This window comes from Typopeltis vanoorti, chromosome 23 (genome assembly GCF_054136105.1).
Source record: "Typopeltis vanoorti isolate ZY-2024b chromosome 23, IOZ_Tvanoo_1.0, whole genome shotgun sequence".
NCBI classification, from domain to species: Eukaryota; Metazoa; Arthropoda; class Arachnida; order Uropygi; family Thelyphonidae; genus Typopeltis; species Typopeltis vanoorti.
The window spans coordinates 97,579,649-97,595,167 of record NC_143571.1 but is presented as its reverse complement, the minus strand read 5'-3'; the positions used below and the strand labels follow the sequence as shown (position 1 = coordinate 97,595,167).

Below are 15,519 nucleotides of genomic sequence, written 5' to 3'. Positions count from 1 at the left end.
TCATGCGAGTGCGTTTTTGATATGCTGTGAGCAAGCGCAGCACCCATCTTGCGCAAAGCTTTTTCATTTACAATTCTTCATGCAAAATATATCCTACACATTCTTTTGAAATGCCTATAGTCTCAGCAATTTCACGTACTTTGACTCACCAGTCATCCAATACCATATTGTGCACTTGATCAATTATTTCCGGTGTTGTTACACTTTTTAAACATCCTTCGCATGGATCATTTTCAAGACTGGTACAGTCACATTTAAACTCGACAGTTCATTTCTTAATTGTCGAAAACAAAGGAGAAGAGTGCCCATAAACTTTTATGAACTTTTAATGAATTTCTTTTGCTGTTAAACTTTCTTTTACAAAGAATTTTATAACTGCACGATACTCAAATTTATCCATTTCAAGTGATACAGACAACACATTTGCTTTAGACAGCTGTATAAAACAAACTACTTGATAGAATGACTTGAAATTTCACATGGATGCTTATGACAGATGTACCAACTTAGAAAAGAAAAAATCTTGCCGATAGTGTTGCCATTTATGGTTGAGGCTGAGAACTTTTCAGTTCTCGGCCTCAACCATAAATGGTTGTTAATGTAAGTAAGTTTATATAAAGCCATTTACTTGGTTGTGATGGTGCCATAATGCCTAAACATGTTGAGGGAAGATCAGATGTTCCATGCCAATACATCCTCATAAAAATGTATGCATGGTGGTTGTGATTTGGGAAATTAAATCATAATGAAAAAACAAGCCTAATCTGGTCATAAAAACTGAAATACATACCAGAATTTGTATTAATATCAGTATTAGCATAATTAGGTTCCTCCCTAATTTCTTCAAGTTCAGCATAATGTATAGAAGCTCCTGCTGTTGCTTTTGGCGTGTTTCTGGAGAAGGCAGAATTAGAGGGCTCAGATGGCGGAAGTTCTGGAGTTGGAGTAGAACTAGGAGGAGAGAGGGTGGACAAACTGATTCCAGGGGAAGACCTTGGCCATGTACTACAGGATGCAACTGATGATGACTGTGGAGTTGCAGGTACAGTTACAGGAAAGGATGAAGTCATCTTCAAAGGTGCAACAGTACGCTTTATTTCTGAATAGGATACAGCAGTGCCTACAATTATTTTAATGAAATATATTTTAATGAAAATTAATAGGAAAATCAAACAATTTAAAAAAGAAAGTTTTGCATTTGATTCCATGTGTCAAATTGTATAAATTATTTGACAAAATGTTATATATATTTTATATGTAAGCAGTGAAATTTGTTCAATGACATTTGTGATAAATTAAAAAAAAAAAAAAAAATCAATCCTGAATGACTCTATATTCTATAATCTATTATACATAATCGAATAACAATAATAAACGTAACATGTGTGTAAAGTTAAGGGGATAATAAAATCCTTCATTATTTTAAAGCCGGATACAAAACACGGAGATCGAAATCTATCTTACATATACCCTTATTATACGAATTGCCAGACTGCGTACCCATATATTATTATTACTACAATAAAGAGCCAAGAGGCTATTTTTTTCCGGTGCCATGAATTAAGTTGAGGGGATAATAAATCCCTCATTATTTTAAAGCTGGATATGAAACTCGGAGATCGAAATCTAAGAGTTTCATGCCGAAGAACTATCATATACCCTTATTATACGAATTGCCAGATTGGTGTACCCATATATTATTATTACTACAATAAAGAGCCAAGAGGCTATTTTTTTCTGGCAGCATAAATTAAGTTAATTTAAGTAAGTTCGGTTTGCTTAAACCTTGGTATTATCTAGGTCTACCTGCTCATTGATGAGACCTCAATAAAGGTCGAAACCGGTCTGGGTAGTGACCTCTCCTCATAATGTAAAACAGTAATACATCTCCTAGGAGCTGTGTTTTACACTGTGAGAAAATATTAAGGATAGTGATGGATCTTGCTCCACCTTTGCTCCGAGTTGTCCTAGTGTTGTACTACCCAGGTGTTGACTTACGCTTGGACTTGCCGATAGTTCTTCGGTATGAAACTCTTAGATTTCGATCTCCGAGTTTCGTATCCAGCTTTAAAATAATGAGGGATTTATTATCCCCTTAACTTAATTTATGCCGCCGGAAAAAAATAGTCTCTTGGCTCTTTATCGTAGTAATAATAATATATGGGTACACCAGTCTGGCAATTCATATAGTAAGTGTATATGTAAGTTCGGTTCACTTAAACCTTGGTATTATCCAGGTCTACCTACTCACTGATGAGACCTCAATAAAGGTTGAAACCGGTCTGGGTAGTGACCTCTCCTCATAATATAAAACAGTAATACATCTCCTAAGAGCTGCGTTTTACAGAAATATTAAGGATAGTGGTGGATCTTGCTCCACCTTTGCTCTGAGTTGCCCTAGTGTTGTACTACTCAGGTGTTGACTTACGCTTGGACTCGCCGATAGTTCTTCGGTATGAAACTCTTAGATTTCGATCTCCGAGTTTCGTATCCAGCTTTAAAATAATGAGGGATTTATTATCCCCTCAACTTAATTCATGGCACCGGAAAAAAATAGCCTCTTGGCTCTTTATTGTAGTAATAATAATATATGGGTACACCAGTCTGGCAATTCATATAATAAGGGTATATGTAAGTTCGGTTCACTTAAACCTTGGTATTATCCAGGTCTACCTACTCACTGATGAGACTTCAATAAAGGTTGAAACCGGTCTGGGTAGTGAACTCTCCACATAATGTAAAACAGTAATTCATCTCCTAGGAGCTGCATTTTACATTGTGAGAAAATATTAAGGATAGTGGTGGATCTTGCTCCACCTTTGCTCTGAGTTGCCCTAGTGTTGTACTACCCAGGTGTTGACTTACGCTTGGACTCGCCGATAGTTCTTCGGCGTGAAACTCTTAGATTTCGATCTCCGAGTTTCGAGTCCAGCTTTAAAATAATGAGGGATTTATTATCCCCTCAACTTAATTCACGGCACCGGAAAAAAATAGCCTCTTGGCTCTTTATCGTAGTAACATGTGTGTGTATACAGAAAGTCCTCAATATATGTAAGAGTTACGTTCCAAAAATTTTATAATTATAATAATTAAGAGACACTTTCAGGGAGTCAGGGACTCATCGAGAAAAACCACATACTACAAGCACCAACTATCATACTTATTCTTGAATTCATGTACACTGATTGCACACACAACATCAAATAGCAATCCATTCCAATCACACAACACCCTATAAAGAGAAAAATCTAGCCCTCACCACATTCTTAGCAGCATTCATTCTTGGCTTCCAAAGATCCCTGCATGTCCTTTGAACATTCCCATCAACTGTATGATCCATACAGAAGTTTATAAGTCTCAATCATATCATCCCTCTTTCTCCTGTTTGCTAGTGTCTACAGTCTACAAATTCTCAATCTGTCTTCATAATCAGTATTCTACAATATGCATTCTCTCTCTCTCTCCATTGCATCAGAATCCCAACAGAAACCAAGAGACCAAATCTGTGCACAACAGTCCAAGTGAGGTCTTATCAAGGCCTTGTCAAGAGGCAAAATGACATCCTTATCTTTACATGTGAAAGTTCGTATCAGCATTGAATTATCTTTAGTGTTGTATTTGGAATCTTTGCTACATGGGCCCCTGAACATCAACTTACTGTCTAACTAAACTCCCAGATCCCTAGCTTGATCAGTTTCTTCTAGCATTATCCCACCAATATAAAACGACACAGGATATGTAATCATGCCAAAGTGCTTGATTTTACATTTATTAACATTGAAATTACAAAAATTTTCACATGCCCACAATTCCAGCGTATTCAAATCAATCTGCAAGTAATGCATATCAGCAGCACTCCTGATTACCCTACCCACCTACCTTTGCATCATCAGCAAATAGCTGCGCACATCAAATCCTTCCTAATCATTAATGTAGAGATTGAATAAAAATGGACCAAGGAGTGAGTTACCTTGAATCTTGCAGATTCACATCCCATCCCATTCACCACTTTTTGATATTTGTCCATCCGCCATCCTCTTATCTGCCAATAGTTTATAATCCAATCCCATATTCTCCAATTTATGCAATAGTCTTCCATGCTGTATTCTGTTAAAAGTCTTAGCAAAATCCAAAAGTATCATGGAGTATCCATTCCCCTTGTCTAATTGAGTGATAACATTATTATAGAACGTGAGCAAGTTGCTAAAACATGACTTTCCTTTAGTAAACCCATGCTGTTCATTTCAAAGCAGAGATTCACTGTCAACCCGTTTCTGAATGCGAGCCCTAACCAATTTTCTGAAATCTTCACCATCACTACTGAGAGTGATTGATCAATAGATGGATACATCAGTACACCACCCTTTTGCAATGGGATTACCATACATTCTTTCCATTCCTCCAGAATCTTCCCTGTTCTGAGACTAATATTAAATAGCCTGGTCAAAGGAATAGCCAGTTCAGTTCAACACTCTTTTAGCACATGTGCTGATATCCCATCAATCCCTGCTGAATTGTTATTCAATTTGGGCAACAGTTCTAATATCTCCTCTTCATACACCTGAGTTTCTTCATTCAGTTAAGAGATAAGAGTGAACTCAATTTGTATACATATTAAATAGCCTGATCAAAGGATTATTATTAATATATTAATAATTAAGCCCCAACCCTACCTTGATGCCTTATATTAATATCAAAGGATATTAATATAAGGCATCAAGGTAGGGTTGGGGCTAATGGGGGTCTTAAATTCATGTACACTAATACTAGGAGTATTAGGAACAAGAAGGAAGAGTTTTTGGCCATGGTTGGCACTTCCAGACCACAGGTTATAGGTATTAGTGAAACATGGCTGACTGTAGATGATATAACTAGTGGGATTGAATGTGATGGGTATAGTGTGTTCAGGAATGACAGAGAGAATAAAATGGGGGGAGGAGTATTGTTGATGATAGCTGATGAGCTCCAGCCAAGGAGAATAGAAGTTGAATTGCAGGATAGAGAAAAGAGCACATTTGAGGCCATTTGGTGTGAGATTGTGGCTAGCAGAACTAAATATACAATTGGGTGCTGCTATAGACCAGGTGATGGAAAAGATGGTGGTGACAGTATGCACAAGCAAATAGAAGAAATGGGTGGAAGGAGAGTGATTATTATGGGAAATTTCAACTATGGTCGCATTGACTGGAGTGAGGAGAGGACACACGGAAGGAAGGAACTGGATTTTATGCGGTTATTAAGGGATAACTATCTGGGACAGCATGTAATGGAAAATACTAGGGGTCAGAGAGTGCTTGACCTAGTAATTACATCTGAGGATTTGGCTGTAACAAATATGACCACATTGCAACCAATCGGTGAGAGTGATCATAGGGTCTTACCTTGGGAGGTGGCTAAAGGTGTAGAATTTTCAATTAAGACAGGGTACATGTGGAATTATCGGGCTGGAAAGTATGACAAGCTTAGGAGTTTGATTGGTTCAGTGCCATGGCATGTACAACTGCAAGGACTAGAAGTTGATAGTGCATGGGAGGTAGTTAAGAAGTGCTTTCATGAAGCAATGGCTGACTGTATACCTAGAGTCCGAATAATAAATCAAGTAGGGGTTAAATGGATGAATAACACCATTAAGCTTGAGCTGCAAAAAAAGAAATAACTATGGAAGGAATTTAAGGAGAAAGGTGACCGACAGGCACACGAACGGTATAAAGCGCAGGCCAGAAGGGTAACGAGTGTGGTAAGAAAAGCAAAAAAGGATTACGAAAGAACATTGGCCATGCAGGCTAAAGAGAATCCTAAACAGTTTTTTAGATATGTAGCAAGTAAAAGGAAAAATGTACATGGCAGATTGATTTTAAAGAATGCCGATGGTAGGGAGGTAACTAAATCAGTTGAGATAGTTGAGTTACTGAGTGAGCACTTTGCAAGAGTATATCATCCAGGTGGTGACATTGCAGAAACGAATAAACCAGTAGATTATACGGGAATTGTGGTGAATGATGTGTAGGTGAGTAGTCTATTGCATAACCTCAATGTCAATACATCTGTGGGATTGGATGGTATACCAGCTCGTGTTGTACGAGAAGCAGCTAAAGAATTGTCAGTACCCTTGACCATTTTGTTTAATTTGAGTCTCGGGTCTGGGTTAGTCCTGAGCGGGTGGAAAGAGGGGAAAATAGTTCCACTGCATAAAGGTGGTTCCAAGACTGCTGTTGTAAATTACCGACCGATTAGCATATCAGGAATCATTGTCAAGGTCTTAGAGAAATTAGTCAAGAAAAGAATACAGGATTGGATAGATGAAAATGGGATATTGTATGGGGGACAACATGGTTTTGTGAAGGGTAGATCATGCCTCAGTAACTTGCTCACGTTTTATAACACAGTGACGGCTGAACTGGATAGGGGTAATGGGTTTACAGTGATACTACTGGACCTTGCCAAGGCCTTTGATAGGATACCACATGGAACCCTAATCAGTAAACTGGAGCAGATGGGTATAGATATAGGGTTGGTGAGATGGATAGGAGGGTGGTTGAAGGAGAGATATCAAAGAGTGGTTTATTCAGGAGTGGAGTCTAAAAGACGTCTTGTGACTAGTGGAGTGCCACACATAGCTCTGTTCTTGGACCACTGCTTTTCAATTTGTTCATCAATGATATTGGAAAGGATCTGAGAGGAAGTGTTCACTTGTTTGCTGATGATGCAAAGTCGGGTAGAGCAATTGTGAGTGCACAGGATGTCAAAATTTTACAGGATGATTTGGATAGTTTGGAGGACTGGGCTAGGAAAAATGGATGTCAATTTAATGTGGCAAAGTGTAAGGTTATGCACTTTGGGGTGAAAAGAATAGCAGCAGTATATCGCATTGGTGGAACCATACTCCAGGAGATTGATGAGGCCAGGGATTTGGGAGTGTTGGTGGATAGGGAGTTGAAGTTTAGGGGGCACATTGCAAAAGTAACTAAAACAGCTCACCAAATCACTTGGCTTCTGAAAAATACTTTAACATGCAGAGACGAACAAGTTGTTGTTTCTCTGTATCGAGCCTTGATAAGACCCCATCTGGACTTCTGTGCCCAGTTATGGGCACCAGGGTTTCTTTGTGATGGGGAGGAAGTGGAGAGGGTACAGAGACGAGTGACCAAGATGATAGCAGGTCTGTGGAATGAACCTTATGAGAATAGGTAGAAGATTTGTGGGTTGCAGAAATTGGACGATAGGCGAAGGAGGGGTGATATGATTGAGACATTCAAATTACTGAAGGATTTTTATAAGATTGATCCAGAAGATATTTTTGAAAATATGACTGGTGGTAGGAGGACTAGGGGCCATGAATGGAAGCTGGGCAAGAGCGTGGTTGACAAGGGTGTTAGAGCTAGGTTCTTTACTTGGAGAGTGGTAAATGAGTGGAATAAGCTTCCAGAGTCTGTTGTGGGTGCTACGACCGTGAATGAGTTCAAGGCAAGGTATGATAGATACTGTGTGAATGTTGAATAGTTGTTCTTGACATGATGTTAGGGCCTCCCTCGATGAGTCTGTCGACTCCTTGGAGTTCCCCGGAACAATAATAATAATAATAATAATAATAATAGCCAGTTCAGTTGAACACTCTTTTAGCACATGTGCTGATATCCCATCAGTCCCTGCTGAATTGTTATTCAATTTGTGCAACAGTTCTAATATCTCCTCTTCACACACCTGAGTTTCTTCATTCAGTTAAGAGATAGGAGTGAACTCAATTTGTATACATCAGGTTGACCTCTTCTGCATCTGTCAACCTCACACCATCTGCATTCAGAAGAGTTATTCTTTCATATTTATTCTTTCTTTTACTTGCAGCATATCAATAGAATTCTTGTGGACTGTCTTTAACTTGCAGAGCCAGTTTCTTTTCTTACTCAGACTTAACTTTCTGTACAACAGTTATGACTATTCTAGCCTGCTGGTTATAGTTTTCATAATAGGCATCATCTTTATGCACATGGTATTATTTCCACAGCATCCGTTTCTTACGAATCGCTTGTTTAATAGATCATACATCCATCTGATTCATACCCTATTTATTCTTTGAACTTTCGGGACGCATTCTGATATCATATCATTTAAGTATTTTTTAAATGCTTCCCATGCACTATTGGTATTCTTCCCATCCAGCAACTGACACCATTCCACCGAACTCAGTATTCTCCTCCTGCTTTGTAGTTCAGCATGTAACCTTTTCCAAATGAAACATTCACAACCTTAGTCACTTCCCAAATGAGTACCGCATGATCACTGTCACCAACTGGGGCAGAATAGTTACATCTTTAACTGAAATGCCCTCTGACACTATAATGAAATCTAACACTCTTTGTCCTCGAGTTCCTTCTATCACATGCTGCTTGAGGAAGTTGTCTTGCAACAGCTCAAGAAATTCCTGTATTTTTTTATAGCTCCTGTTTTAATGCTACCCATCCATTTAACTGCCATTTTATCCTCCTGATTTGGGTATGCAATCTGATACTGTTTCCCTCAAACAATCTCTGACTTCCACTTCACTACTAACATTCTTCTCTTGTAGCTTCTTATGCTATGGCATGATCCCAAGCTGACTCCTAAGTTTATTATAATAGTTCAGTTTGTGGTTCCACATACATCCCTTCTTTATTAAAAACTCCACATGTTTAGCAAGGCTACAAGGTGACTTGTCCTGATTAGTGGTAGAGTGAATACCTTTCATGTGATTATCAGATTCAATCCTCTCAAACCCAGCTCTCCTCCATTACATGCAACTCCAAATCATTACCCATAACAAATTATACAAATTCCATGTCCATCTTGCCATGTAATCTTTATTGCAGACTAACAATATATTTTGGCTGAAAGTATCTATCTCACACCAGACAGCCTCAAATGAACTCTCAGTCTTAAAATCCTTCTTGACTTCTACTTTTGCTGGTTGTAGTTCTTTGGTTATCATCAGCAATATCCTCTTCCCATTCTTTTCCTTCTAGCTTCCCTGAAAATACAATATCCTTTACAGTCTATCTCAATAATTAAACCATCTTCTATCAACCAAGTCTCACTGATGCTGATAATTTTTGGCCAATTTAGCAAAGTTGACCAATGCTAAAATCTCCAATTTATTTCTGATGCTACCAACATTCATATATATGCATTTCAGTATCGCATTGGATCAATAATTACCCCCTGCATAATGTAATTCACAATCACTTCATATTATAAACCTGGGAAATGCCACTCAACATTGCATGATCATTTCTGTGCACACATTCATTTGTTCCATGGTGGCTGAACTGATATCTGACTGCATCTCTCCCATTTTTCTTGATTTTACACTCCCCACCTTTCACTGACTTCAGTGAAATGCAGTTCGTTAAGCATATACAAGTCCTTTCTTCCATCAAATTCACACAACAGACAACATCTATAAACTGTACATTATTCCTTCTGCACAAGTTCTTTGTTGAATCATTCTCAATTATGGCCCTTCTAAATTCATTCCTATCATATGTCAGCTGACTTACAATCTTAATAGAAATACCGCCAAAAGACAGTAAACAATGAATGGCAAATATCATTCACTGTTCTCGGTGAACAAACTGCTTGTACAAATCAGACAGAATGAGCTAACAGCCAAAAATACCTGAAAAGAGCCAATGAAGTTTTGAAATATCAATATATTATTATTGTTGTTGACCAGTGTCATTATTATTATTATTCAGTGTGTTTATATGACATATTAAATAATTGTTGAAAGTTTTTCAACTTGGTTATACTATAACTTAAAGATACCAAGAAATTATACACTTGGTTTAATCCTTTATCCAAGTGTAAGCAAACAAAGTTTGCAACTGAAGTAACTTCAGGACTGGGACAACTCGTGGTAAATGATCATACACCATATGCAATCCTGTTTCAAAAAAATTTAGTTTTAAATTTTCACTGTAATTTAAATTTAAGATAAAATTTACCTGAATTGTCGGGTGAACTGGATGGTGTGACCATAACCTTTACCCCTGATCCACCATTAGAATCATCTGGTGACTTGTGAACAAACTGATGCCTAAAAACAGAACAAACTCTCTTAGTTTCCTTAATTATCACTAATAGCAGCATTTTTGTGCAATTTCCAACATGCATAAGTTCATATATATTCAAAGTGTAAAGTACACTAGATATAGTAATAAATATTCATTATTGTATTGTATTCTATATTGAAATTTTTCCTGATTATTAACTAATAACAGCAGGCACAAGCTAGAAGGATCATATCAAACAGGTAATTAATGTAAACAGCATAAAGTACATTAGATATAGTAATAAATATTTTGTACTGAAAATTTTACCTAATTGTTAACTAATAACAGCACATGCTAGAAAATCATATCAAACAAGTAATTAATAATTTTTGATATACACACACTGGATGAGGTTCCCAAATGTTTGGAATAAGAAGCAATTATTTTAATTTACATCTGGATGATGCATCTGAACTTTGAACCCCAATGTCCAATGCTTACATCCCTGTAGTTTGCCCCATTACTAAGCAACCAGAATACTGAATGATTAAGGATGGACTAACAATTTGGGATTTAGCATATAACCAAGACCAGAAATAAATACATAGAAATATGTCATTCCAGGGACAGCGTTGCCCAATTAAACAAAGCCTTCACATAAGTTTAAGGGAGATGGTAAATCTCATATTATTGTACAGCCGGGTATGAAACTCGGATCGAAATCCATCGAATCCTAGAGTTTCATGCCGAAAAAACTATCGGCGAGCTCAAGTGTAAGTAATCACTTGGGAAGTACAACACCAGGGCAACTCGGAGCAGAAGTGGAGCAAGCTCCGTCACTGTCCTTAATATTCTCTCATAATGTAAAACGCAGCTCCTAGGAGATGTATTACTGTTTTACATTATGAGAATAGGTCACTACCCAGACCGGTTTCAACCCTTTTTGAGGTCTCATCAGTGAGTTGGTAGACCTGGAATATCAAGGTTTTAAGTGAACCGAACTTACATATACCTCTACTAACGAATTGCTAAAATGGTGTACTTATATATTGTTATTACTACTATAACAGTAATACATCTCCTAGGAGCTGCGTTTTACATTATGAGAGAATATTAAGGCCAGTGATGGAGCTTGCTCCACCTTTGCTCCAAGTTGCCCTGGTGTTGTACTTCCCAAGTGATTACTTACACTTGGGCTTGCCGATAGTTTTTTCGGCATGAAACTCTAGGATTCGATGGATTTCGATCCGAGTTTTGTACCCGGCTGTACAATAATACAGGATTTACCATCTCCCTTAAACTTAACTTATGGTTGCCAGTAAAATGGCCTTTTGGCTTGTTAAAGCCCTCACATGTTCATCAAGAACTGGGTCTAACGATAAAAGGACAGCTACAGGAAAAATTTCAAATTAACTAAGATATAGAGGTACCATCAACACAAGAAGCATGTAGATGAATATTTACAATTCACTCAGCATGGTTGGTAGGTAAGCAGGCATGCCAACCACTTAGCCTTAACCTACTTATTGGCTTAGTAATGTCATCATGAAATTGGCTGTGGGTTTGAATCCTTCTGTGTGGACATAGATAGTTGTGAATGTCAATAGCCAGTAGATGAATTTCATTGCCCAGCATCAAATTATCTTCTTGTTTATTTGAGGGCTGAAGTAGATTGAAAGAGTTCCATGTTTGTACTCTAAATTGAGAGAACAAATGAAACTGGAAATGGCATGATGCAGGAATCTAAAGGGGAAAAAACTGAAAGAATGAATGACAGCGAAAGTTGAAACGAAAGTACGGAAGCACAGAAGGATAAATGAGAGTGAAAATGAGAAGAGGGTGTCGAGAGTTAGAAAATTAGAAAGAATGAATGATAGAGAGAATGTGATGTGAGAGTTGAAAGTTGATTAGATGAGAAAAGAGATGAAATGGATGCGGAATGAAATTAAGAAAATTCAGGTAAAAACTATTAAAACTAATCATGATGGCACGAAAAAGTTAACAAAAGATGAGCGAGTGGCGTTATATGGCGACTCCATTATTAAAGGCGTGCTGGATGATAGGATGCACAAGGTATGTTTTCCAGGCGGTAAAATGAGTAGAGTGATTGAGGCATTGGATATGAGGAGGAGTGAGCAAAGGAGTTAATGGTTTTAATTGGCATGAATGATTTGACAGAGGAAAAAGAGCAAGTCAGAATGGATATCAGGAGGCTGCTTAGAAGGATAAAAGAGAATAGTGTGACAGGAAGGGTAGTCAGCGTGTTGCCTAGGTATGACTGTGGTGAGATAAGACAGAGAGCAAGAATTACGAATGATATGCTGGCTGAAATGTGTGAGGAGATGGGGGTACAGTTTGTTAATGTATGGAATGAGTTTGAAGGAAGAAGTGAACTGTATGGGAGCGATGGACTGCATTTGAGTGGTTATGGTGTGAGTCGCTTGGAGAGACTTCTGCTGGAAGGTAGAGAAGCGAGTAGAGTGAAAGAGAATGAATCACATCAAGCAGGAAGTGATGTGGAAGAGCAGGAGAGTAAGACAGGAGAGATTGAAGAGGTGGTTATGAATGAGGAAGCGAGTGATATGATGAGAACAGAAAATGAGAGAATGGGTGTGCAAGAGGAGCAGGGAAAAGGGGAGGCTCAGGGTGGACACGGGTACACAGCGTGAGAAAGGTGGATGCTCTGAGAGCACGTGTAGACAGGAAAGAAATGGGATGACCTGGGATCAAGAGGAAACAGTTGGAATTGATAAAGGGTTTTAAAAAGAAAGGGAAATGGCCCAAGTCAAGCATGGAGAGATCACATTGCGTGAGTGGTATCAGTGGAACTAGCTGTAGATTCAGAAATGAGCTGTTGTGTTTGTATACAAATGCTAGAAGTATAAGAAACAAGGCAGATGAAATGGTTGCATTAATTGCATCTGTTCACCCAAAGATTGTAAGAATAAGTGAGACATGGTTGGAAGAGGACAACATGCTGACAGGAATAGAGATGGAAGGGTATGATGTGTTTCGTGAGGATAGAAGGGATAAAAAGAGAGGGGGAGTGCTATTGATGACAGAGAAAGAGTTATGTCCATACAAAGTAGAGATGCAAGACGGGAATAGTGCCAGTGGTTTTGAGGCAGTATGGTGTAAGATAGAGGTGAATGGAATCAAATACTTGGTGGAATGTTGTTATAGACCAGGTAATGTGGATGGTGGAGATAATGATATGTATAATCAAATTAGTCAAGCAAATAAGAAAAGGGTTATCATTATGGGTGATTTTAAATATGGCAATATAGACTGGAATGATGAAATAGCAACTGGAAGTAAAGAAAATGAGTTTCTTGAGTTTTTGAGGGATAACTACCTCAGACAGTATGTAACAGAGGGCATGCAAGGATTCAGGGTCTTGGATTTGGTCATCTCATCAGAGAATGTAATTATAAATGAGGTGTCAAATCATTCACCAATTGGTAAGAGTGACCATGAGGTGATTTTCTCACCTCTGTGAGAAAAGGGTATATGTGGAACTACAAGGGGGGGGGGGATTATGAAGAGCTCAGGAGACAGCTTGCAGGTGTAGCATGGAATGAGGAGTTAGCTGGAAAAAAGATCAATGCAGCTTGGGGGATTTTCAAAAGCTATCTAGTACAGTGGTGGCGTACCTTTTTATGTGCGCGTGCCAAAAATTTACAAATCCGGTTGCTGACGTGGCAGTGCATGCCAAAAATTTACCAATTGAGTTACTGACGTGCCAGGAAGTTTTTAATAGGGGAAAATTAATAGAAAATTAATCTAACTTAATTTATTTATAAATTTATAATATACATATTTATTTATAATATTTTATAATTATTTATAATATTTTATAATTATTTATAATATTTTATAAATAATCTTTGTTTACAATATATATAAATTTATAATATTATTTAGTGTAAAATAGATTATTATATTATTAAATTGATAGTAAAATCAGGGTTCGCACCCCTGATTTCACTTCATGAACAAAGACATTAAAACGTTTTGCATATATCTTGCACACGAAAAATGTTTGAACATTGAAACTTTTTTCACTTGGTTAGACTATAAATTATATATTTAGTGTAATCCTTTATTCAAGTGTAAGCAGGGGTGGCAAGTGCATAGGTACTGTGGAACTGCAGCACCCTCAATTTTTCTCGACATATAATATATATTTATTAATTTATTTATATTTGCTTGTAATATTTAATTTTATCATCAACAATCCTACACAATTCTCTTATTTTGTATAAAAATTATTTTCTTATTCTCTAAATTCTCTTATTTTGTATAATAGTGAGATAGGAGCTATTAGCATAATGCAGCACTGTCAGTTGTGCAGTTTCACTGTTGTTTATATGCAGTTTGGGAGAGCAGTTGAGTGTTCATAGTGCTTATCATGTTTACTCAGTCTCTTTAAATATTTGGACATTACAATTAAAGACATAACATTTGTTATAGTTTTTATTTTAGAACATTATTGGGGTTACGATAATGGATTTTATTTTTAAATAATTTTGAATTATACTAAACTGTATAATTTTATCGATAATAAACAATATTTTTTCACGAAACAAAACAAGAAGCATGTATTTTATTTTTTACGCAATTTTGAATTATACCAAACTGTATAATTTTATCGATAATAAACAATATTGTTTCTTGTTTAATTTTTTTTTTAAATTTTTACCATAATTTTGATATTTTATCCAAACATGTATATACTGTACTCATAGTGTGTATGTATATTTCAAAAGTTGCAGCACTCCCACGATTTCAAGCCACGAACTGCCACTGAATGTGAGCAAACAAAGTTTGTGTCTGAAGTATCTTCAGGAATGTGATATGACTTCACATCACTTGCCTTAGTATCCCATAATGCAAATCACATCTTCTTGCAGACATGTATAATTCTATGTATAATGGGAAAGGTCACTACCCAGACCAGTTTCGACTGTCTTTCAGGTCTCTTCAGTGGGAGCCAGACTCAGAGGTGATACTAAGGTTGAAGTAATGCAGAAGTCATATTTTCCTATACCAGTTGTCAAAAGGTGTCACACTTTTTATTAAATTAATCTGGATTAGAAAAAGATATTGGAAGTTTATTCACTTGGTTAGACTATAAATTATATACATGTTTCATCTGAAAAGTTCTCGGCTTAACACAATGAAAAAACAAATTTATAATTTTGAAATTATTTTTATTTTTCGACATAATCTCCCTGAAGACTAATACATTTATTCCAGTGATGCTCCAGCGCCATTATCATGTCCCCATAGTAGTTCTCAGTAAGATCTGCAAAATACCCCTCTACAGCTGCAATCACCTCTTGATTCGAAGAAAAATGTTGACCGGTGAGGAAGAGTTTTAGTTTTGAGAAGAGATAGAAGTCAGAGGGAGTCAAATCTGGGGAATAGATTGGATATTCCAAAAATTCATACTGCAGATCCATTAATTTTCTCATTGCCAAAACACCTTTGT

General features: G+C 37.1%; 1 protein-coding gene across 1 annotated transcript in view; it reads right to left on the bottom strand.

Annotated features, from left to right (window-relative positions):
- Positions 1-790: 790 nt before the first annotated feature.
- Positions 791-15,519, bottom strand: part of Cbl (E3 ubiquitin-protein ligase CBL) — a gene marked incomplete at its 3' end in the record, with an annotated part of 439,016 nt that continues 424,287 nt past the window's right edge. The window contains exons 9-10 of the mRNA XM_090412949.1: positions 9,978-10,069; positions 791-1,120 (exon numbers count right to left, since the gene is read on the bottom strand). Of these exons, the coding sequence (XP_090269075.1) occupies positions 791-1,120; positions 9,978-10,069 (422 nt within the window). The remainder of the gene's footprint in view (positions 1,121-9,977; positions 10,070-15,519) is intronic.